The 23486-nt window shown below is 41.2% G+C and overlaps 2 protein-coding genes across 9 annotated transcripts in view; one reads left to right on the top strand and one right to left on the bottom strand.

Moving 5' to 3' along the window:
* Positions 1 to 4400, bottom strand: part of LOC118206308 (protein shortage in chiasmata 1 ortholog) — a 20433-nt gene extending 16033 nt beyond the window's left edge. For 2 of the 7 annotated variants that reach the window (XM_035378864.1, XM_035378870.1), the window contains exons 1-3: positions 2282 to 2670; positions 810 to 886; positions 181 to 310 (exon numbers count right to left, since the gene is read on the bottom strand). In XM_035378864.1, coding sequence (XP_035234755.1) covers positions 181 to 310; positions 810 to 881 — 202 coding nt within the window. In that variant the 5' untranslated portion in view covers positions 882 to 886; positions 2282 to 2670. Of the gene's footprint in view, positions 1 to 180; positions 735 to 809; positions 1387 to 1473; positions 1876 to 2281; positions 2671 to 4014; positions 4095 to 4190 lie in introns of those variants that run through there. The other 5 variants (XM_035378868.1, XM_035378869.1, XM_035378867.1 and 2 more) reach the window with 5 other exon arrangements.
* Positions 2668 to 23486, top strand: LOC118206309 (ceramide glucosyltransferase-like). Of its 2 annotated transcripts, XM_035378874.1 has the most exons (10): positions 2668 to 2868; positions 6159 to 6300; positions 9337 to 9439; positions 10907 to 11008; positions 14920 to 15032; positions 15442 to 15620; positions 16104 to 16190; positions 17423 to 17609; positions 18002 to 18157; positions 18290 to 23486. In XM_035378874.1, exons 1-10 carry the CDS (start codon positions 2774 to 2776, stop codon positions 18302 to 18304), a joined length of 1179 nt encoding a protein of 392 aa, XP_035234765.1. In that variant the 5' UTR covers positions 2668 to 2773; the 3' UTR covers positions 18305 to 23486. The 2 variants fall into 2 exon arrangements, with proteins under 2 accessions (XP_035234765.1, XP_035234764.1); XM_035378873.1 differs by having other exon boundaries at positions 18002 to 23486.

The raw sequence follows: 23486 nt of genomic DNA, 5'->3' as shown, positions 1-23486 counted from the left end.
TGTGTAAAAGCCAACTGGCCCTCGGCCAAGGACAAGCTTTCCACAAGCATTCTTTCTTAAGAGAAAACTCTTTAGAAAACATAAAACATGCAGACATATCAGTCTTTTTTCTGTTCTTCGTTCTTCAGACAAAAAAAAAGAAAAACTTTTAGTTTCCATAGTCGAGAGGGTTATCTGTACCCCGAGTCCATGGCATCCTGTAGACGGCCTCAGGCAGGGTCCCTGAGTGCGCGTAAAGGTCAGAGCGGTCCAGGTGGTAGGGGACCGGGAGAACCAGCCAATTCATGGTCAACTTCTGCCTTGTAGAGGCCTCCATGGAATGAAAAACAATCAACTAAATGGAGATAAAACTGTCCTGGTATAGTGAATTATTTTTCACATAAATTATAGCAGAATATTATTCCATAGCGCCTTTATAATTGAGTAATTGCCCATTAATAATTAGCATAATAATTCATTACATTACTTTGACCATTTCTACAAAACTAAAAGGACTGTTGCAGTATTATCAGCTGTTTCTCTTGTCAGTGTATGAGTTGCTGGCATCAACCAAGTTACAGTTTATAACTCCTGATAAGGGGCGAATATTGCATTGTAGCAAAATTACAATGTTACGATGCCACTACCTGTACTTTTTCCAGTTCCACTCATAAATAATAATTGCTATTGGACTGCAGTTACGGAGTATTACAGCTGTAAAATGCTAAAAATATACCCTGAATACACACACACACAATCACACACACACACACACACACACATATATATATATATATATTCGGATTAGATAACCTCTCGTCCTCACCTACCTCATAGACATAGTCTATAGCCCTGTATTTTACAGCTGGGAACATTGTGCTTGCCGTTGTGGTTGTCAACATCAGACCTACGTAAAACAAACATGAATAATATGTATAATGTACTTTCCGCAGACTTTCAGCCGCCAAGGACCCCTCTACACGTTTTTAAAATGCGTAGGCGAGTCAAGTGAATGTATATTCACACAATACATAATCATACGTAATACCCTAATAAATTGAGACATGTAGGCCTACACGAAAGTTTATCTATAGCGAGCTACAGTATCCATCCAAGTATAAAAACACGTATGCAGCGTGAGAAAATGGCGGGATATTTTCTAACAGTAGGCAAACACTAACAAATATTTGGCTGACAGGATAATACCACTGTTCTCCAGAATTATTAGCTAAAATGCGAATAGTTATGGTTTTTGCAGCTAACCAGTCGGGTTACATATAAGTTAGTTACTAGAGCTAATTATTTAGGCGATCAGGGAAAATCCAGTTTAATTACAATTTTAGCTACCCGTCTTGATCTCTGAACTTCAGATCAGTTTACGTGACTGTGGGCGGAGCAGTTTAGGCTGCTAATCCATAGCCCACGTCAGGTTCAGTTAAAAGCGAATATGGTAACTGGTTTACACTGACTGTATCTTTCTGTAAACGGACTTACTTTAACAAGTGTGGTATTCTGATTTGTCTGTACACTTGAACTCTTTATGTTCACGACACTCAGCGCTACGATTTCAACGTGGCTCCTTATGTCGACGTCATTTTTCACCAGCACGAGATCTTCTTCGTAGGTGAAGTGGCTTATTTATAACCGACTAAGTTTATTCTGATTCATTAGCATTTACAATAACTTGATTGCTTCATTACTTAAGAGGTGCAGCAACGATCGCGCCCTGAAGATCTACAGTTGCTCGTCATAATGCCCTGTGGCCAAACTTGAATAAATAAAAGCAACAATATTTACATTTTATTGTAATTAAATAAATAGAACGGGAGACTAACAGTAGGCCTACGCCTATTTCATTTCACAGCTATAGCAGATATTAATGTATATTTACCCTCACCGCAGGCTATTGTGTTATTCATTTGTTCAAAGAGTAAAATGTAAAATAAAATAATTTATTGATTTATTATTAGTTTTAATAATAATAACTAATAATGAAGCCGTTGGCCTATGTGACGATATCTTCGTATGGTTTACTCAAGGCCATACTGTAGATATCTTGCTAGAATGTGTTAAAAAGGGGAAAAGACCCCTGCCTAGACCTACAGATATGCATTTTCTCACATTTAGATACTCCATGCAATCAGAAAACACTCCCAGTCCCATTCAATATGATGGAACTTCCAAAGCATATTAATTAGCCAAGGCCTCGTTACAGTTAACATTGGTAAAGTGAGAAAGAGAGATACTAATTGTCATCTTTTTTTAACAGAATATGGCAAATTACACAACAAAGTCACTGCACCTCTGGCTCAAGCCTGAACGGCTGTATTGCGGTATCAGGATCAGCGATTGTCTTCTGTAGGCTCATCAGAGTTATCGGAGTCACTGATAATGTCCTTTGATTCAGAATCAAATATTTCTGTCACTTTTTAAAACGCTTCCCATTTCTGTCATCCTTCAACCTAAAAGTACAATAGCAGAGTTGTTTTTTTGCCGTTAGAGCTCGTCTTCTCTGCGACCGCGCATTTGCTAAATAATAGCCCAAAAAAACCGCGACCCGCGGCAAGTAATTTAATAGCAGCAACTAAAGTTTACAAGTAAATTTGGCATGAAAACCGCGAACCTGGCAACCCTGAACCTAACCAGCGAGCATGAATGAATGCAGCGAGAGCTGCTTTGTCCCGCCCTTCTCTCCAGATTCCGCAGTGCCAGCCAGATAACTTGAGCGTAGAACGTTGCTAGTTGGGTTTGGGAGAGCAGTGACACTTGTGTGCGGTCCGTTACGTAGATCAGAATGGACATGGCCCTCTTGGAACTAGGACTGGTCGTATTCGGATTCATTCTATTCCTTGTCCTTTGGCTCATGCATTTCATGTCCATCATCTACGTGTAAGTCTCGTCATTTTCGTTTTTTAATGAAGCTTCGATGTGTACCTTGCTAACTAAACAGCTACGAGCCTAGCGAGGTTCAGGTAGCTAATGTTGCTAGCACTAACGTAAGGTGAGTGCTTTATGTTATGTGCTGTAGCGTGTGCCCACCAAGATGGATTGCTTTGTATCCGACCAAAATAAGTCACTGTTAGCGACTGATTTTTTGCTAGGTATAGCGAATATCAGATGACTGTAGCTTCACATGATGTGTGTTTGAAGAAACGTTCACTAGCCAAGTTAAATGTTGGTAGCTATGTATTATATTCGGTGTTACAAGGTAAACAGCAAGCTACCGTAGCAGCAATGTTAAACAGCAGCTCAGTTGGCTAGCTGTTTGTTTTCTTGGTAGATAGATCGCTTGCTTTGTAAATGTGTTAGTACTGGCAAAGTAGTTATGATTAGTTCTTTACCGAATAAGCTTTGTAACGAGCATAGCTGCAGCAGTGTTAGGGCACTACACCTGCTGAGCCAGCAGTGCCTGGCGGATTCCGTAACATGGGCTGTGTTGTTGAGGAAGTTGTATGTGCTAACTTCTAGCTATGTTGAGGAACTTGTCCTGGAGAACTGACAATTTGAACTGATTTATCAAAAAGTCGTATTGTTTCAGTGACGAAGGAGCAACAATGTCTTATTACATTCGGTAAACGTGAATTAAGCTGTTGCTAACGTTACTAGATTAGTTAAATTAGCAGCTCCTATATTAGCAGCTCTACCTCTAGCCTAAGTTACTCAGTACGCTACAGTTCAGTAGCTACATATGTGAAGCCATTGAGCTATCGCCGCTTTAAAGAGCATGGCGTTAGTCTAACTCCAATGATGTCATATCAAGGTGCAGTAGTACCATCGTCATTTCTCTGACGGAATGCGGGTTTTGGCTATCTGCTCCGATTGTTGACCTTGACTGGATAAAGCTCTATGTTAATTTCAGCCTTATTATCACTGCTGGTTGACGGTTATTAGTAAGATTAGACAGCGGTAAATACGTTGAAAGTTATAAGGTTGTAAACTATATGTTATAACGTTGCCTAACAAGTGCGAGATTCCTTTCATTAAACACTATCCACAGGGTCTGCCGATCCCCGTTACTTGGCACAATTAACTCACCTCGTCTGGTTTCTTGTTTCTGAATTAAAGTTGCAGAATTTATTGCGACTTGCGAGGGTTGAGATTCCCTGTTCTAGACACTAAGATTAGAAAAAGATTTTAAAGTTTAAATTCGTTATCCTGCTGTCACAGTGCAACGGTCCTAGGATACGTAACATTGCTTTTCAGTCACTCACAGTAGCAGACGCTCTTGTCTACAGCAACACACTGAAAAGGAGAACATCACTGTAACTCTCAGGAATACAAAAATGCAATATCAGTGAGCCACAGAGGCCCATTAATAAATAATCAATAAGTGTAATGTTAACGTAATAAACAATTTGTATTATAACTAAAGAAAGTACCACTGGACAGAGAACCTCTTTAGACAGCTATAGCTAACTGTAACAATAGCCTATTCAAAGAGAAAAGGTTATGTAAAGCAGGTGAGAGAACCATGGTGCAGTCTGTAGGGGGAAGACTTCAGTCTGTCAGAATATGGGCCGGGTTTCTGCTGTACCGACTGCAGTGGGGAGCTAATTCCACCACCAGGGGGCAGTAGAGACAGCAGACCTGACCTGGAAGTGCATGTACGTAGGGGGAAGGTGCCAGATGCCCACAGGTGGCAAAACAGTGGGGTCTCTTAGCTGTGTAGGGTCTGATGATATTTTTGTAGATGTAACAGAGCTGTCCCTTTAGCTGCCTGATAGGCTAGCACCAGGGTTATGTTCTGTGAGCTGACATAGGCAGTGAGTGGGGGGGGGGGGGGGGGTGTGTGACATGGCTAGACATGTGGCCAGAGTCTTGGTGTTCTTTGCCACTTGTGGAGTTCACTAAGTTTGCTCTGTCAGCTGGCTAGTGGCTTTAGGTGTTTGAGTCAGCACACGGCATGGCTGCAGGGAAGTGTATTTTAGTGTACCTATTTTCTTGCTTTGTTGCATTTATGATTTGTGCTTGAAGTTTTGCCAGAATGAAAACATAAATGTTGAAGCAAAATTATTAGACACATTTATGACAATTTAATTAAGCTATTGAAAAGCTTCTGTAGTCGTACTTATTTCCATTGTCTGTGCTTTACACGCATTACTTCAGTTGGAAGCTCACTGATGCACTGAAGCATGTGCATATTAACAGAAACTCCTCTCACCGCGCATGGAGTGAACCAGACTCCATACACAGCCAGATTACACTTGTATGCCATGTTTGGTAAAATGCTTCATCGCAGGGAAGGGTGAACAATATTTTTGCCATCATTATGTGGGTCAGTGGTCAGAAAGATGAGGATTTCTTCATGTTTTCTCCAAAGATGGAATCGCATCAGAAGGCTCTGTTCAACGGTCCAATATTACAAATGTGGTGCAAAACGTAATCTCTCTAAACGACCATAAAATTTAAATTGCAGTTTGTTTCTGAATCATAACTGGTGATTTGCAGGGTGTATCTTGTGCTGCTCCAAACCTTTACAAGCTTGTCCTCAAATTCACTTTCAGATGGGAAGGGCCAGACCAGTTATTTCTTATGAACAGCAACACCAGTTCCTCAAGCTGACATATGTGCATATTTTTAAGGAAGTCTAAAGCACAGAAATATTCGTGAGATTTTAATGAAGCAACAGAACATTTCTGTAACTGGCTATGTAATTTTTTATTGGCATGACTGACCTTTATAACTATAGTTGCTCTACATATGCAAAATAAATTGGAGTAGTTTTTAATGCTTGTTGTTTACAAGAAACTGTTGTGGTATGGTTCCTGTAATGTAAAAGTAAATTTTTTCACAGCTTTCCTGAAAAATCCATCCTACTTTTAAAAAATATGTGATTGTATCTGGTAAATGAAAGGTGGAATCCTGAAGTTCAGGTTGTAGAACCACCTTGCCAACTCTGTCGCGTAATTCCAGGGCTCCACTGCAGACTCTGTTCTGAAAACATTCTTTCCAGGAAAGTGAATGGAGTCACATTGGTGCCTGTGCTGGTGACTCAGGTGCGAGTTCTCTTCCTTCATTCATGTGTGTGCAGGTTGGCAGGTCAGGTGTGTGTGCAGGTTGGCAGGTCAGGTGTGTGTGCAGGTTGGCTGGTCGGGTGTGTGTGCAGGTTGGCAGGTCGGGTGTGTGAGTTCAGCTGTCGCTAATCGCCTTCTCCTCCTTCCTATCCCCTTTTCTCTCAGCCGGCTTCATCTGAACAGGAAAACGACGGACAAGCCGTCGTACAGCAAGCTGGTGGGCGTGTCCCTGCTGAAGCCCCTGAAAGGGGTGGACCCGAACCTCATCAGCAACCTGGAGACCTTCTTTGAGCTGGACTACCCCAAGGTGTGCTGCGTTCAAGCTTTTCAGCTCACTGCTGTTCCAGGGTTAGGGTTCTCCGGCCTGCTCCCTCCCCAGTATGTGTCTGTTTATTGAGCGATTCATTTCCAGGTCCCGCCACTTTCTGTCCATTTGGCTTTATTGCCTAATAATTTCTATCACTTTGTGCGTCCCCTTTGCGGTTTAAAAAAATTCACATTCACAAATAAAAAACAAGTGTTTCATGTGGACAAAATGACAATATATTTATTACGAATTATTTATTATAAGTTGAGTGATGCTGAGCTCTTCTGAATAAATTTGCAAGTCAGATTAATTGAATAAACCATCATCTTCGGCCTGTGGCAACTGCTGGTGTTCTGCAAACAGCCCCTTCCTGTCTCAGTCTTGTGATATGGAGGCTGGTATGAAATGTAGTTTTGTTTATTGAATATTAGCTGGTGAGCCGGCTGGCATTATTGTAAAATATCCACTGGATCTAAAGAATGGTTTAGGTTTCAGAATTTTAAAAAAGATTTTTCATTGATGGAGGGATTGATTAGGGTTGATTCATTTTATGTTTAACTTCATGATTATGTTTAACTTCCTGTTTCTTGCCGAACCAGTTGGCGCTGAAGATTTAGATTTTTATTTCTCTTATGAATGATAAAAAAAGTATCGGCTGCCAGCTGCACATTGGAATATGTGTGTGGTGATACCACCTTCCTGTCCGTGTAGAAGATAACTCTCTTTGAAATTGCCTCAGGACTCTTAACCTTACAGTTGATGTCCCAAACCATGCAGCTTGCCATTTCTGTCAACGTTAGCTGAAAACACCCTGCAAGCTCCTTTATACTTGACTAGGCGCCAGTGCTAGAAACAGTGACATCACAAACATATTGCATTTAACTTAGCTAGCCCTTTTGTGGCTAGCTTGCTATGCTACTGTCAACAACAAAAAAAGCACACATTTTATACACACGATAACACTTGGCTACCCGCTTGGTTGTGAGCTAGCTGCACTAGCCAGTACTACATACCGTACCGTCTTAGCTAAGTAATTATAGCTGGGGTGTCTAACAATATCTTTTTTCTGGATCTTTGTGGCTAACTCTTACGTTTAGCTAGCTAGATAACTAATTGTGGTATGGGTAGTAACAACCCAGATTGCCCGTGACTCTGGGCCAGATCTACACCGATTCTGGCCCAAAGTCAGCACTTTAAATACGCTTGTTTTTGTTTTTAATTGCTACACAATGACATTGGCACACTACAAAAGCTTGTGTTCCTGCTCTCAGATGTTGTTTTGAAAGTCGGCAATGCCTTCCTCTAAGGGGAACTGAAGCTTACCCGTTGGCTGCAGAACAACAGGTAGTGTAAAGGGCCTAATGACTGCCTATGACCCATAAGACCCGCCAACTTCCGTTTTCAACAGAGGAGGCGCTAAATGCGAGGTTTATTTTTAGTTTAACATAACTCAAGTTTAAAATAAGATGGCTGCAATAAAAACTGAAAGGAGTTTTATTGAGGTGCCTGCTCACTAACTCTACCCTAAAGAGAAAAAGGTAAAATTGCACATAGGGAAATGGGAGTGTTGGGAGTGTCTTTGGCTGTGTTTGGCTATGAGCTGGCCTGTTTCTATTGCGCTTTGAACTTTTAATGACAGGAAGCGTATTGTTTGGTACAAAGTTCGTGATTGTGGAACGTGGCTGACTGACTCAGTAGCAGTTTCAGTCATGAGGCTGGGCTCCAGACCCTCTGGGGTAAGGGCTCTGCCTGCAAACGCAGCTCGTCACTGCGAATGGCAAGCAGGCACAGAGGTGACTGGATAACGGAGAATCTGACAGGGGGGCTGTCCCGTAGCACAGCCCTCCAGAGCCTCTGAATAGCAGTACAGAGTCCTGAACAGACATGCAGCCGTGTGAAGGCTCGGCCTTCTGTGCTTTTACTCGGCTGCCGTTACAGTCGAGTGCCTAATGCTCCTAGTGAATGAGTTAAGCTGTTTGAATGCACTAGGATAAAGCCAACAGCACTCAGCATACTGTTCCCGTCCAATCACTGCAGCCCACTTAAAATTCCCTTCAGCCTTCGCTAATTGGTCTTGGACACAAATTTTTTGCTTTTATGTGGGAATATGCTAAAATAGATTTTTATCTTTTGTCACTCACACGGTTTTTAGCTGTATTTTAAAATGAATTTAAAATTTAAGCTCAGTAGGTTTGTTGCAAATGTCAGTTTGTCTAAATTATTGAATCATGGAAGCAGTGTATTTGCCAAAATGCACAGTAGCCCCAGTATTCCGTATCCTGAGTCTTAGTGGACTTGCAGTCGGTGCAAGCACACGCATCTTCATCTTCACCCCCCCTGTTTTTAACTGTGGTCTGACAGATGAGACATCATTCGCACCCCTCCCTCCCCTTCAGCAGCTTTTGGACACAAAACTTACTTCCTCCCATCTGAGCGTTCGCCAAACCGCCGTTTCAACCTGAATGAACTTCATCAGTTATCCGACAGCTCCTGGCTTCTGCTGCTGGCTTGATAATCATGTTCTTAAATGCTTTAGCAGTGTAAGTCAGTCAGAATGCTGTGCTTGCGTTTTTATCACCTCGCTGTCCCCCCAGTTCCCCCCATTTCCCCCCACCCCTGTCCCCCCAGTGCCCCCCACCCCTGTCCCCCCAGTTCAGATTGTCTGATTTTTACAGTGACATTTTTTTTCAAAGCTCTTTGAGTATCTGCTCTCACTGCTGGGCATACACCTGCAAAGGTTATTTTTCATCACAAACATTTTTTATGGTTTTAAAATGAGTAACACGCTGACTATCTGGGGTGGGACTGAGAAGAACATACCACAGTGGGAATAACACAAAAAAACTTTCAATCGTAATTTAGGGCCTGTGGTGTTCACCCAGCTTTTGGCCCACTTAGACCCAAACATTAGATTATACAATCAGGTCACAGTTGACCTGATTGTATACCTGATTTTTTTTTTTTACGAATCCACTTTTATTTTAATGCAGTGGAAAAAGGTGGTTAACAATGTGTCGCATTTTCCTTTTTTGACAGTATGAAATCCTCCTCTGTGTCCAAGACCACGACGATCCTGCTGTTGACGTCTGTAAAAAATTACTTGGAAAATATCCCGACGTGGATGCCAGACTGTTTATCGGTGAGCACAAATTGCCGTTTGCAAAGCAGTGTTAAACACTTTAAAATACTGAACATGTGGCTTTTCTATTTTACATTCAGGTAATGTGCATGAGTATGATATAAGTGTGATAGCATAAGGTAGAATAAGTGATTCAGTGGGTGAGTTTAGCAGGCTAGGCTAATACACTGCCGGAACACTCAATCAGCTGGAACTAAATTGCTAAAGCATGTGTTTTGTGTAATAATTATTATCCATAACTAATAATAAATATAATTATCCAAAGACAAACGGAAGGTGTGTTAAGACCGCGCAGCTAAGCGAGTATCACATAAGATCAAAAACGAGATTTTCCCTTTAATCTCCACTGGCAGTGCTGATGTTTGCTTGCTGTCAGTATTTTGGATGCTTGGTGCTTCGACCTGAAGAATAAAGCTAGTGGAAGTGTTACGCTGAACAGGCCAAACACAAAACCACTCTGCTGAGGTTAATAAATATGTCTGACTCTACACTGGGAGGCGTTTGCAATAAAAAAAGGTTCATTTCTGTGCCCAAATTACATATTGATTCGTAGTTTTAAAGTGTATTTTTTAAAGTGTTTGTGTCTAAACACTGGTCTTGCATTTTCCACTTTGTTTTGAATCAGTGTCTCAGTGTCCCTGCTGACAAGAGGACATCTTATGAGCTCTTTCTGATTTACTTTTGCTAAATTTAATTATATCTGTCTGAAATTCATGCAAAAGAATATTGCAGAATACAAATCACACGAACTTGGAAGGATGGAAAATGACACAAATCAGCGTTGTAATGCAGCAAATGGAAGTCTGCATTGTCCCAGAGAACTTTTTCCCTTTGTAACGTTAAATTTGTTACATTTGTTAAGTCAATGGATAATGGCATATTATGCAAGATTTTTAACTTGAGGTTTTAATGGATTGTTTGTTGCTGTAGCTAGCCAGCTGTTGTAACGGCCCAGATACAGCAAAGTAAAAAGACAAGCCAATAGGGCTTGTTCAACAACCAGTTACTGAAACCTTGGAATTGCTTTTTCTCAATTGCGTCAGCTGAAGTTCGCCAGGGGGTTGAAAAGCTGTGCAGAGTTGGCCTGTTTTCTGTTGGACCTGTACGTTACCTCTCGCCGTGCAGCCAGGGTCGCTAGATGTCTGTTTTTAGACCAAACGTCCGGTTTTTAAATAATTTGTACATGTCCGGTTCACGGTCCCGACCGGACAGTGCAGCCTAATGCCTGGTCCACGTAATTGATGGACGAAATTTACCAGAGGTTACCAATTAATTTGCGTGTCTGTGACTGTCTTATTGGACCTTGTGGTGGTTATTTTTTGAACTAAGCGTATGGACTGATTGTTGTTCAGTATGATTGTCACAGCTGTACTGCTCAGTTATTTATCTGTTAGCTCTGACAAACAGCAGACACACACACATCCACAGAGTGAATTCATTCTGACAGCCTGCCTTTTCCGTTTTTAGGAGGAAGGAAAGTTGGCATCAATCCCAAAATAAACAACCTGATGCCGGGATACGAAGGGGCGAAGTATGACCTGGTGTGGGTGTGCGACAGCGGCATTCGCGGTGAGAACCTGGCTTTCATTTCCTCTCTGACGACATGCGAGCAGAGCTCTTAATGGGAACTTGTTCCTGGCCGTTTGAACAAAGCTATAACAGCTTCTTCTAAATCAGGTCTTTAAAAAAAAAAAGCTGCTGAACACAGCCGTCAAATTGCCTTTACCCTCAGACTTATCGTTTTCCTAACCCTAACCCTAGTTTGGGCCCTTAACCCTAATTGAAGCCATTGGTAGCTTGGAAAACTTCAGAAAACCCATTTAAAATTGATTAAAAATGAATGTAAATATCATGAATACAGTAATACAAATGAAAAATGATATGTTTCAGGTCTTTTAAAAATATTTTTTAAATTGAAAAGATATTAATATATTGCACATGTCTTTAATGGCCATAGGTACCCATGCTACAGTAGAAAATATTTTACTCATTCAAAATCATTAACAAACCTGTGTCCTAACCATTCTTCAAGCTGCTGAACACAGCCGTCAAATTGTCTTTACCCTCAGACTTACCGTTTTCCTAACCCTAACCCTAGTTTGGGCCCTTAACCCTAATTGAAGCCATTGGTAGCTTGGAAAACTTCAGAAAACCCATTTAAAATTGATTAAAAATGAATGTAAATGTCATGAAGACAATAATACAAATGCAAAATGATATGTTTCAGGTCTTTTAAAAATATTTTTTTTAATGAAAAGATATTAATATATTGCACATTTTTTAATGGCCATAGGTTCCCATGCTACAGTAGAAAATATTTTACTCATTCAAAATCATTAACAAACCTGTGTCCTAACCATTCTTCAAGCTGCTGAACACAGCCGTCAAATTGCCTTTACCCTCAGACTTACCGTTTTCCTAACCCTAACCCTAGTTTGGGCCCTTAACCCTAATTGAAGCCATTGGTAGCTAGGAAAACTTCAGAAAACCCATTTAAAATTGATTAAAAATTTATGTAAATATCACGAAGACAATAATACAAATGCAAAATGATATGTTTCAGGTCTTTTAAAAAGATTTTTTTAATTGAAAAAATAATAATATATTGCACATTTTTTAATGGCCATAGGTACCCATGCTACAGTAGAAAATATTTTACTCATTCAAAATCATTAACAAACCTGTGTCCTAACCATTCTTCAAGCTGCTGAACACAGCCGTCAAATTGCCTTTACCCTCAGACTTACCGTTTTCCTAACCCTAACCCTAGTTTGGGCCCTTAACCCTAATTGAAGCCATTGGTAGCTTGGAAAACATCAGACAACCCATTTAAAATTGATTAAAAATTAATGTAAATGTCATGAAGACAATAATACAAATGCAAAATGATATGTTCCAGGTCTTTTAAAAATATTTTTTTTAATGAAAAAATATTAATATATTGCACATTTTTTAATGGCCATAGGTTCCCATGCTACAGTAGAAAATATTTTACTCATTCAAAATCATTAACAAACCTGTGTCCTAACCATTCTTCAAGCTGCTGAACACAGCCGTCAAATTGCCTTTACCCTCAGACTTACCGTTTTCCTAACCCTAACCCTAGTTTGGGCCCTTAACCCTAATTGAAGCCATTGGTAGCTTGGAAAACTTCAGAAAACCCATTTAAAATTGATTAAAAATTAATGTAAATATCATGAATACAGTAATACAAATGAAAAATGATATGTTTAAGGTCTTTTAACAATATTTTTTAAATTGAAAAGATATTAATATATTGCACATGTCTTTAATGGCCATAGGTACCCATGCTACAGTAGAAAATATTTTACTCATTCAAAATCATTAACAAACCTGTGTCCTAACCATTCTTCAAGCTGCTGAACACAGCCGTCAAATTGCCTTTACCCTCAGACTTACCGTTTTCCTAACCCTAACCCTAGTTTGGGCCCTTAACCCTAATTGAAGCCATTGGTAGCTTGGAAAACTTCAGAAAACCCATTTAAAATTGATTAAAAATGAATGTAAATATCATGAAGACAATAATACAAATGAAAATGATATGTTTCAGGTCTTTTAAAAATATTTTTTTAATTGAAAAAATAATAATATATTGCACATTTTTTAATGGCCATAGGTACCCATGCTACAGTAGAAAATATTTTACTCATTCAAAATCATTAACAAACCTGTGTCCTAACCATTCTTCAAGCTGCTGAACACAGCCGTCAAATTGCCTTTACCCTCAGACTTACCGTTTTCCTAACCCTAACCCTAGTTTGGGCCCTTAACCCTAATTGAAGCCATTGGTAGCTTGGAAAACATCAGACAACCCATTTAAAATTGATTAAAAATTAATGTAAATGTCATGAAGACAATAATACAAATGCAAAATGATATGTTCCAGGTCTTTTAAAAATATTTTTTTTAATGAAAAAATATTAATATATTGCACATTTTTTAATGGCCATAGGTTCCCATGCTACAGTAGAAAATATTTTACTCATTCAAAATCATTAACAAACCTGTGTCCTAACCATTCTTCAAGCTGCTGAACACAGCCGTCAAATTGCCTTTACCCTCAGACTTACCGTTTTCCTAACCCTAACCCTAGTTTGGGCCCTTAACCCTAATTGAAGCCATTGGTAGCTTGGAAAACTTCAGAAAACCCATTTAAAATTGATTAAAAATTAATGTAAATATCATGAATACAGTAATACAAATGAAAAATGATATGTTTAAGGTCTTTTAACAATATTTTTTAAATTGAAAAGATATTAATATATTGCACATGTCTTTAATGGCCATAGTTACCCATGCTACAGTAGAAAATATTTTACTCATTCAAAATCATTAACAAACCTGTGTCCTAACCATTCTTCAAGCTGCTGAACACAGCCGTCAAATTGCCTTTACCCTCAGACTTACCGTTTTCCTAACCCTAACCCTAGTTTGGGCCCTTAACCCTAATTGAAGCCATTGGTAGCTTGGAAAACTTCAGAAAACCCATTTAAAATTGATTAAAAATGAATGTAAATATCATGAAGACAATAATACAAATGAAAAATGATATGTTCCAGGTCTTTTAAAAATATTTTTTTAATTGAAAAAATAATAATATATTGCACATTTTTTAATGGCCATAGGTACCCATGCTACAGTAGAAAATATTTTACTCATTCAAAATCATTAACAAACCTGTGTCCTAACCATTCTTCAAGCTGCTGAACACAGCCGTCAAATTGCCTTTACCCTCAGACTTACCGTTTTCCTAACCCTAACTCTAGTTTGGGCCCTTAACCCTAATTGTTGTTAAATCAGCTGACCTGATTTAACAACAGCTCTCTTTCAGTACTGAGCTTTCTGATATTCATCCAGCTACATTTGTTCTTGTGGTTGTTTGGACTGTGCAAATGCCATTTTAAAAATGTAGAGCAGGCTATTTTGGCCCAACTGTATGTAAAAGTGAATGTTTATCAAACACAGCAGCGGTGTCCAGTCATATCTAAAATGGCCAGTGTGGGTGCATGTTTTTGTTTTAGCCCAGGGCTAAGACTCAACCAGTCATGCAAATCATAAAGACCATGAACTAATCATGCTCTTCAATCGAGACCTTGATAAATAGAATCAGGGGGTTATTTCACAAAACAAGATTACAGAGTTAGCTGGATTACTGAGTTAGCTGGATAATTGCGGGGGTAAAATCCAGAACCCTTCCAAATCTGAAAGTAAAAAGAGCTGTTCACACCCATGGTGTCTTAGTGCTGGGCTAAAACAGCCTGCACCCCCCCCCAGGCCCTTTTGGATAAGATTGGACATTTCTGTCTTACAGGTTACATTTTTAAACTTTTATTTCATCATTTGAACCTGTAGAATGTCGTCCTTTGAAAACTGTATTAAGAAACAGTTTATCTAAAACATTCACTCAAGAGTACATGTGGATGTATTCGGCGGTATTAATTTGTCATGTTCTATCGCAGTTAAACCAGACACCCTCACTGATATGACCAATCAGATGACGGAGAAGGTGGGGCTTGTGCATGGCCTCCCGTACGTGGCGGACAGGCAAGGCTTCGCTGCGACGTTAGAACAGGTGATAAACACAGAGAATATATCATATGCATATTTTATACATGTATGTCAGATTAAAGTCAGTCTGTCCTTTTACAGTTTCTTGCGTTCTCTCTTCCAAAGGGTTGAATGGGGGAAAGGTTTCTAACATCATGGAAAGTGGTCAATTTAGCAAGACTTAACCAAAAGTCATTACGTAAATTTCGCTTGTTCATTATTTGTTGCAGAACAAGTGTGACTAAAGGGCAAGAATACTGAACTTGGAGAGTACAGTTCTGCAGTAAATGTGCAAGCCTAACTGTGTAGCACGGGGAGAGCCTTCCATGCTGTACATATGACGGCTGTCACCTTTAGCTCACCTGGCCGCCTCTCCGAACCCCCCCTCCCCCCCCCCCCCCCCCCCCTCCCGAACTGTGCTCGCTCCCTTCCAGGTGTACTTCGGGACGTCTCACCCCCGCTCCTACATCTCGGCCAACGTGACCGGGTTCAAGTGTGTGACGGGCATGTCCTGCCTGATGAGGAAGGACGTGCTGGACCAGGCCGGCGGGCTCATCGCCTTTGCCCAGTACATCGCCGAAGATTACTTCATGGCCAAGGCCATCGCCGACAGGTGGGTGGAGTCCGGACAGAACAGGCCACGCCCCTGTGCGGTTTACGCTCGCCCATTTCCTCTGTTCCAGGACAGCGCTCCGTTCTGTCACAGCAGGAAGAGCTCAGCTGTAACACGTGTGTTTGTGTTATGGAAGCAGTAACTCCAATATGAAGCATTCCTGTCGGGCAGTTTCTACCACAGCCAGTCAGGAGCTGCTATTCTCTGCTTTTGCCTCCTTTTCATGCATAGCACAGTGTAAATATTCACTACATTTATCAGTAATTAACACATGAAGTAATATCGATGTGCTAGAACTCGGCTTTAGAGATCCTTGTGTAACATTAGTTGCAAGCTTAGGCAATCAATGTGTTTAATGTTTTGTATATTGTCTGTATTTTAGGAATGCGTAATCTTGTTAGATTCTCAGTGTGGGGGATTTCAGCTGTCCTGGTACTGTCTTTTGGAAACTAATGATGCATTTACGGTCTCGCTTTCTGTCAGGGGGTGGAAATTCTCCATGGCAACGCAGGTCGCTATGCAAAATTCGGGATCGTACTCGATCGCTCAGTTCCAGTCCCGCATGATCAGGTACTTGTTTCTGAGAATGACCTCACAGTGCCTGTGTCATTCCTGAGAATGACCTCACTGTGCCTGGGTCATTCCTGAGAATGACCTCACTGTGCCTGGGTCATTCCTGAGAATGACCTCACTGTGCCTGTGTCATTCCTGAGAATGACCTCACTGTGCCTGGGTCATTCCTGAGAATGACCTCACTGTGCCTGGGTCATTCCTGAGAATGACCTCACATCACCTGTGGTTTTTCAGCATGTGTGTGTGTTAATCGTAGGTGTGTGTGTTAATCGCGTGTGTGTGTGTTAATCGTAGGTGTGTGTGTTAATCGTAGGTGTGTGTGTTAATCGTGTGTGTGTTAATCGTGTGTGTGTGTGTTAATCGTGTGTGTGTGTGTTAATTGTAGGTGTGTGTGTTAATTGTAGGTGTGTGTGTTAATCGTAGGTGTGTGTGTTAATCGTGTGTGTGTGTTAATCGTAGGTGTGTGTGTTAATCGTGTGTGTGTGTGTTAATCGTAGGTGTGTGTGTTAATCGTAGGTGTGTGTGTTAATCGTGTGTGTGTGTGTTAATCGTAGGTGTGTGTGTTAATCGTAGGTGTGTGTGTTAATCGTGTGTGTGTGTGTTAATCGTAGGTGTGTGTGTTAATCGTGTGTGTGTGTGTTAATCGTAGGTGTGTGTGTTAATCGTAGGTGTGTGTGTTAATCGTGTGTGTGTGTGTTAATCGTAGGTGTGTGTGTTAATCGTAGGTGTGTGTGTTAATCGTAGGTGTGTGTGTTAATCGTGTGTGTGTGTGTTAATCGTAGGTGTGTGTGTTAATCGTAGGTGTGTGTGTTAATCATAGGTGTGTGTGTTAATCGTAGGTGTGTGTGTTAATCGTAGGTGTGTGTGTTAATCGTAGGTGTGTGTGTTTGGCCTGTGTGTGTGTGTGTGTGTGTGTGTGTTAATCGTAGGTGTGTGTGTTAATCGTAGGTGTGTGTTTGGCCTGTGTGTGTGTGTGTTAATCGTAGGTGTGTGTGTTTGGCCTGTGTGTGTGTGTGTTAATCGTAGGTGTGTGTGTTAATCGTAGGTGTGTGTGTTAATCGTAGGTGTGTGTGTTAATCGTAGGTGTGTGTTTGGCCTGTGTGTGTGTGTGTTAATCGTAGGTGTGTGTGTTAATCGTAGGTGTGTGTTTGGCCTGTGTGTGTGTGTGTTAATCGTAGGTGTGTGTGTTAATCGTAGGTGTGTGTTTGGCCTGTGTGTGCGTTCCCCAGGTGGGCGAAGTTGCGCATTAACATGCTCCCGGGCACGGTGTGCGAGCCCGTGTCCGAGTGCTTCCTGGCGAGCCTGATCATCGGCTGGGCCGCGCACTGCTTCTTCCAGTGGAACGTCCTGGTCTTCTTCCTGTGCCACTGCCTGGCCTGGTTCATCTGCGACTACATCCAGCTGCGAGGCGTCCAGGTGAGCGTCGCCTCGGGCGGGGCCCACACTCCCACGCCTTTCAGTACCTGGAAATCAGCGTACCCGACACAGCACCAGTAAAACAGGATCCGTTCTGAGTAGCGAACAGTAACGCAGATTCCTTGGAGGGGAGCTCAGGAATGACTGTTGTTAAGATGTTCACCAGTTAAGCTTTGTGTGTTCATTGCAAAACTGTTTGCATTGAATGAAGTGGGATTTCTTAATCAGCTGAGTCATAGAACCACATACTCTGTCTGTTATGCTGTTCTGTACATTTGTGAAGTGGGGCGCTCTGCCCTGTTGTTGGTGGGGCTGTGTGAAATGCTTGTGCATTGGAGAGTTTATTCACCCCAATCCTACCCCATCCCTCCCATACGCACCTTCCCCCCCAGGGTGGACCCCCGCCCTTCTCCAAGCTGGACTACGCCGTGGCCTGGTTCATCAGGGAGTCCATGAGCCTCCGCATTTTCCTGTCCGCACTGTGGGATCCCACCATCAGCTGGAGGACAGGCCGCTACCGACTGCGCTGTGGCGGCACGGCCGAGGAGATCCTGGACGTATGACCCCTGGGGGCCAAAGACTTCACACAGAGAGCCTGGACGTATGACCCCTGGGGGCCTAAGACTTCACACAGAGAGCCTGGACATATGACCCCTGGGGGCCAAAGACTTCACACAGAGATCCTGGACGTATGACCCCTGGGGGCCAAAGACTTCACACAGAGAGCCTGGACGTATGACCCCTGGGGGCCAAAGACTTCACACAGAGAGCCTGGACGTATGACCCCTGGGGGCCAAAGACTTCACACAGAGAGGAAACCCGTATGACCCCTAGGGGCCAAAGACTTCACACAGAGAGGAAACCATGGAAATGGAAAATGAGCTGGAGCATCGAGTGACAGTGCGTTCGGAGAGAAAAGGCGTGACAGTTCCAACCGGTTTCAGGAAGAAAAATTCAACCTCAGTCTCGAACTTGAATCAATGCAAAGCAAGGTTCTTGTTTTTTATTATTTTATTATTTTCTTTTTTAAAGAACTGCACTCCTTTTTCCCAGAAGATGCCTCAGCTCCTCCTTCCTCCGTGCCCAGTTATTGTCATGAGGAAGGAGGAGTGGAGAAATGTGTGAGAACGTGAGAGGTAATATCTGATTTCGGTTTTAAAAAAAATAAAAATTGGGAGCCATCCTGAAGATGGCCAAAGTGTATGTAACTTATACCACAGAACTGCAGGTAACAGTGTGTGGAGTGGGCATGTGGCCATTCACTGCACTGCATTTTATATGCAGTTAATCAGATAACTTGCCTATTATGCTATCTGCATGTTGTTTTGGCCTATGTATTAAAAATGAAACATTTGATGATGTTTACGATCACACAAGACTCACATATTTATAGTTATATCTAGTTCTGTTATATTGCTATTTGAATGCAGTGTAATTATACTCTCCTGAACATGGTGTTGCCTTGACTACCAAAATTAAATGAGCAGATCTGGTAGGGCCCCCTAGTATTGGTGAGATAATTTAAGGTGTTAATTCTCGTTAAGCTTGTTGTGACGGCACGTGTTGGGCAGTCGTTTCTCAAGCTTCAGGAGTTACAGTTTCCCTCCTGAAGTGCTCCAGTTTTTGTCAGTGTCCGTCTGGGTGAATTTTGTAGTTATCTTCAAGCTCCAGATTTAACAAGGCTGCAGTATTGTAAGACTTTCCTATAGTATTAAAAAGATATTTTTTTATTTTGCACCAATATCCCACTTGAGCAATTTGCTACTTACTTTGATGCGTTTAAGTTTAAGGTATATTCATAGACTAGCATAGTTATATAGGCAACAGCACAAAATGATGCCCCTCTCTCGTGTGGTTCAGTTCCTGCTGCAGAGGGTGGAGGTTTCATTTTGGGGTTATGCCACTGTGTCCAGAGTTATGTAGACGACCATTTGACTTATACATCTGACTGTCTTTCGGGTTGCGCAAATACTAGTAAAACAAGAAAACGCCCTGTTTGGATGACCCGTGAGAGCGAATCAGTTCAAATAAAAACCCATAAGCCCATGTTGATTTTTATTACCTGAATCTGGCACAGCAGCATTTATACGCTGTGGTGTGTACAAAATAATTCACCACTGGCTCAGGCATTAATAGAAACATAATTGAGCCGCATTAATATGATTTTTCAAGGTTAATTTTTCATGGCCTCAGGAACCCCGATTTGATATCTTTTGAAATGTAAGCCAGTTACAACATTCTCTTCTCTACTGTGGTTTCACCTTCCCTGGGAATTTCAATTTACGAATTTGCCTTCAAATCATTTTTAGTTCCATGTTCTAACATGGAAAGCAACATTATAAAAATAAAACTCCTGGCTTGCAATGGAAAGGTATTATTAAAGATTTTCCCAAATTAGTGCCACAGGAGCACTTGAATGTTTTAATGAAAGGTTTGAATAATTTTCTCCAATAGTTTTGCAAAGAAAGTGGACCCGAACAAGGTTGCGCATCCCAAAAAACAAAACTGGATGATCATTTCAGCAAAACATATTTTTCTTTGAGAGTATTTATTGTATCGCTCGGTTAACCACAATGTAAGTGTTACAGAATCCAGTCCTATGAATGCCAAAGGTATTGTGGTTCTCATTGGACGGCAGAGTGTTTCTGATCTTTTTCAATGTTCAACAGTGTTTTTAAACAACGCTGATTTCTCAACGATGTTTGGATGGAACATGGGAACAGTTTTTTATGATTGCTCTTCTCTCTTTTTAATTGCTGCCAGGAATTTCTGAGAGGGGACTCTTATTTTGAAGTGCTACAGTCCTGTGTGCGTCATGGCCAACTCCTGCACTGTACTGCTTGCTAGCAAGCCGCCAAACCGCTAATATAAATGTTGTTCTGACCGCGTCTGACATGTCGTCTCCCTTTCGCTTGCCTGACACTAGCCCTGTAGTCCTGTCAACACAAGCTGTTTAATGCTCACAGAAGTTCATGGCCTTGCAGCTTCTGTGTTTCATTTAGAATCTTGCATCAAACGATCCATGTCAGGCTATATTGTGTGGAATAATTTAACAATACAAAACTTATGTGTGATAAATATGTCAGGCTAGCTGCCCCGTTTGGACCAGTAAACCTGCACCCCTGACCCCCCCTTGGGTTTCGTTATGTTTCCAGAGAAAAGCGCTCCTCTTTGTGGGTTCTGGCTGCTGCAGTCGAGCCGAATTCGACGGTCAAATCGCCTTTAAGCTCAGATTCTGGTCTTCCTGAGAGTATCCAGGAGCACAGCGACAGGTGACTGGAGACGCAGAGCTGAAGGTCAAGTGGGGAGAGAGGGAACAGAAAACAGAGGAGGAACAGGAACAAGGAGCTTTGCCATAGAGAGCACAGGTGTGAACCACCACTGTATTTGTGGAACAAAAAATGAAACATTTCTGCATTTTGCTTTGGTTCTTGTAACTTGCAGTACCTTTAACCTTTTTGAAAGTTATTTTCCTAAAAAAAGGAAAAAGCAGTTTGCTTCAGTAAGAATTACAAACGAACGTTGGGCTGCATGTGAATAACTCGTGAGCAGCACCGTTACCAGTCCACGCTGCTGTATCGCAGGGTGGGTGGGGGGCATACGGTTCTTTTTTCCCAGCTGTAGGGGCAGTTTTTTGACGGCCAAACCCAGACCTTCAGCCTTCCTTGCCAGTCGCTGTCTCGCTTCGCAAATATTTTGTTAGAAGGCTTGTTGAGAGGGTGTCTAAAACGCACTGTTAATTTAATTTAAAAGACCTGTGTTTTTACGTAGGAATGTATTGTATGTGTGGATATATGTGTTTCTGTATGTGTACGCATCTGGGCATAAATGTGCCATGGGGTTTTCCCATACACCCTGTAATTACTGCCTTATTTATCATCACAATACAACACGATTGTGTGTTTGCTCTGTCCAGTGGAGAGAGAGGTCATTGTTTGTGTTGTTTTTAGTGTTTATCGATGTTGCGGTAGGCTGATGTGGATTAGACCCTGTGTAGACCTGCACACCTGTGCTCTTGTACACAGGCTCACCTGTGGGCCTGCAGGTCTTTACAACCCCAGTGTTTACCTTTCCTCAGCCTGAGAGAGAGGACCGTCAGATCAGCACGTCTTACTGATGCCCCAGGGCCTGAATTTAGCACCTGCTTTATCCCGAATACTGAAGAGAGAAGCACACATTCCCCTTCCAACAATTATTACAGTATGCACTGAAGTTTCTGAAGCTGACTTCAAATTATGACATCTAAAAATAAAAACACAGGCAAAACAGACTGGCTTCAACACGCTATTCGCTGTTAAGGAAAAAGAGCAAACTAGTAGGGCCTGCATGTAGCCTGTCCTGTACCTGGGTTTTGGGTTCGCTCCTGCAGTGGGTCTACATGCAGGTAGTATGTCAGCTCTCCTTAACAGCTTCTCCCAGCTCCTGTTTTCCTTTGACTGTCTTTAATTGTTCAGTACATTTCATTTACCCCAGTCTGGATTTATGATGTATGTACTTGAAATATCACTGTTAGACCATTGTTTGAGGGTGTCGTATATTTCTGGATGTTCTCGTGAACCACAGTGTTATTGCTGAAATCACTATGAGGTGCCATCTGAAAAATATGATCTTATGGCCCCAGATGGGGAAAACGGGTGAGCTATGTGCCACTCAGTGTTTTCTGTGAATGTTTTCTATGAATCTTTTCTGCAGTATGTTGTATAGTTGCTGGTTGTTTTTTTATCACATGTACAGTATATTTATGAAGTTTGGTTGATGTCATTGTAGACACTGCTGAGCAAAGCCTAATTTATTTTCTAAATGGAGGTATTTGCTTATGATGCTGTTAGCGGTGTTAAAACAAGGATGGACAAACTTTTAACTGTTCAGTCATCCATTTTGATTATTTGTTGTCTATTATGTATTGTACTCTGATGCTAAAAATGTCATTTGCAGCTGAAAACTGGCATTACAGAAAAAAGCTTTGTTAAAAGCATTTGTCAAGTCCTGGTTCTTCCTTTATTATTATTATTATTATTATTATTTTATTATTATTATTATTATTGTAGTAGTAGTAGTTTATTTAGTATATATTTTTCATATTATATTTCAACTCAAACTTGTATATTTCCTTTTTTTCTTGATTCCACTGACCATTGCATTTAATCCCATGTCCTTTTGTTTGTTTCCTGTATTCAGGCAGGTAGGGGATGCAGTTAAAATATGCAATTATCCCTTATCAAAAACATGCGCATATATTATGGCACAAAAACCCCAAGTTAAGTCCACATTCTGAGAAAGATTTAAGATATCATATACTGGTCTTGCAGATAAAGAACAGTCTTTTAAAAGTCTCTTTCAGGACACGCTTTTTAAAGAGTCATCAGGAAGTAAAACCTTTGCCCTGGAATCTCTGTGTGGAGAATGTGGAGACTGGTATCACTTCCTCTCCTGAAACCACTCCAGTGCACCCGTCACACCTGTCCTGGTTACCATTTCTTTTCTGAATTTTGAGTACACTGGGAGACAGAAATAAGCACTCTGCAAGACTTTCTTTGCTATAAACAATTTAAAGGTAAGGGAGCCAAATGTAATTTGACAGAGGGGACCTGGCGGCTTGTGTTGGCTGATTCAACAGCTCCAGATATCCTTGAGCTGCTCATAGTAGAGCTGGATGTGCCCAATTAGGGTTTAAATGAAAACCAAGATGGTGGATCTCCAGAAACATGGTTGGCCAGCCCTGCTTTAAACCTTTACATTTCCATCCAAATTAGTTAAAATATAAATGTTCTGACTTGAGTACATGTTTATGTCATACAGAGTCATGCTAAGTTTTAAGTATAATTATTGTATTGTTCATAGTCTAGCATTGACTTTCAATAAAATATGATTCAATAA

This window comes from Anguilla anguilla, chromosome 10, assembly GCF_013347855.1.
Source record: "Anguilla anguilla isolate fAngAng1 chromosome 10, fAngAng1.pri, whole genome shotgun sequence".
NCBI classification, from domain to species: domain Eukaryota; kingdom Metazoa; phylum Chordata; class Actinopteri; order Anguilliformes; family Anguillidae; genus Anguilla; species Anguilla anguilla.
Note: the sequence above shows the minus strand (reverse complement) of the source record. Positions and strands in the feature narration are given on the sequence as shown.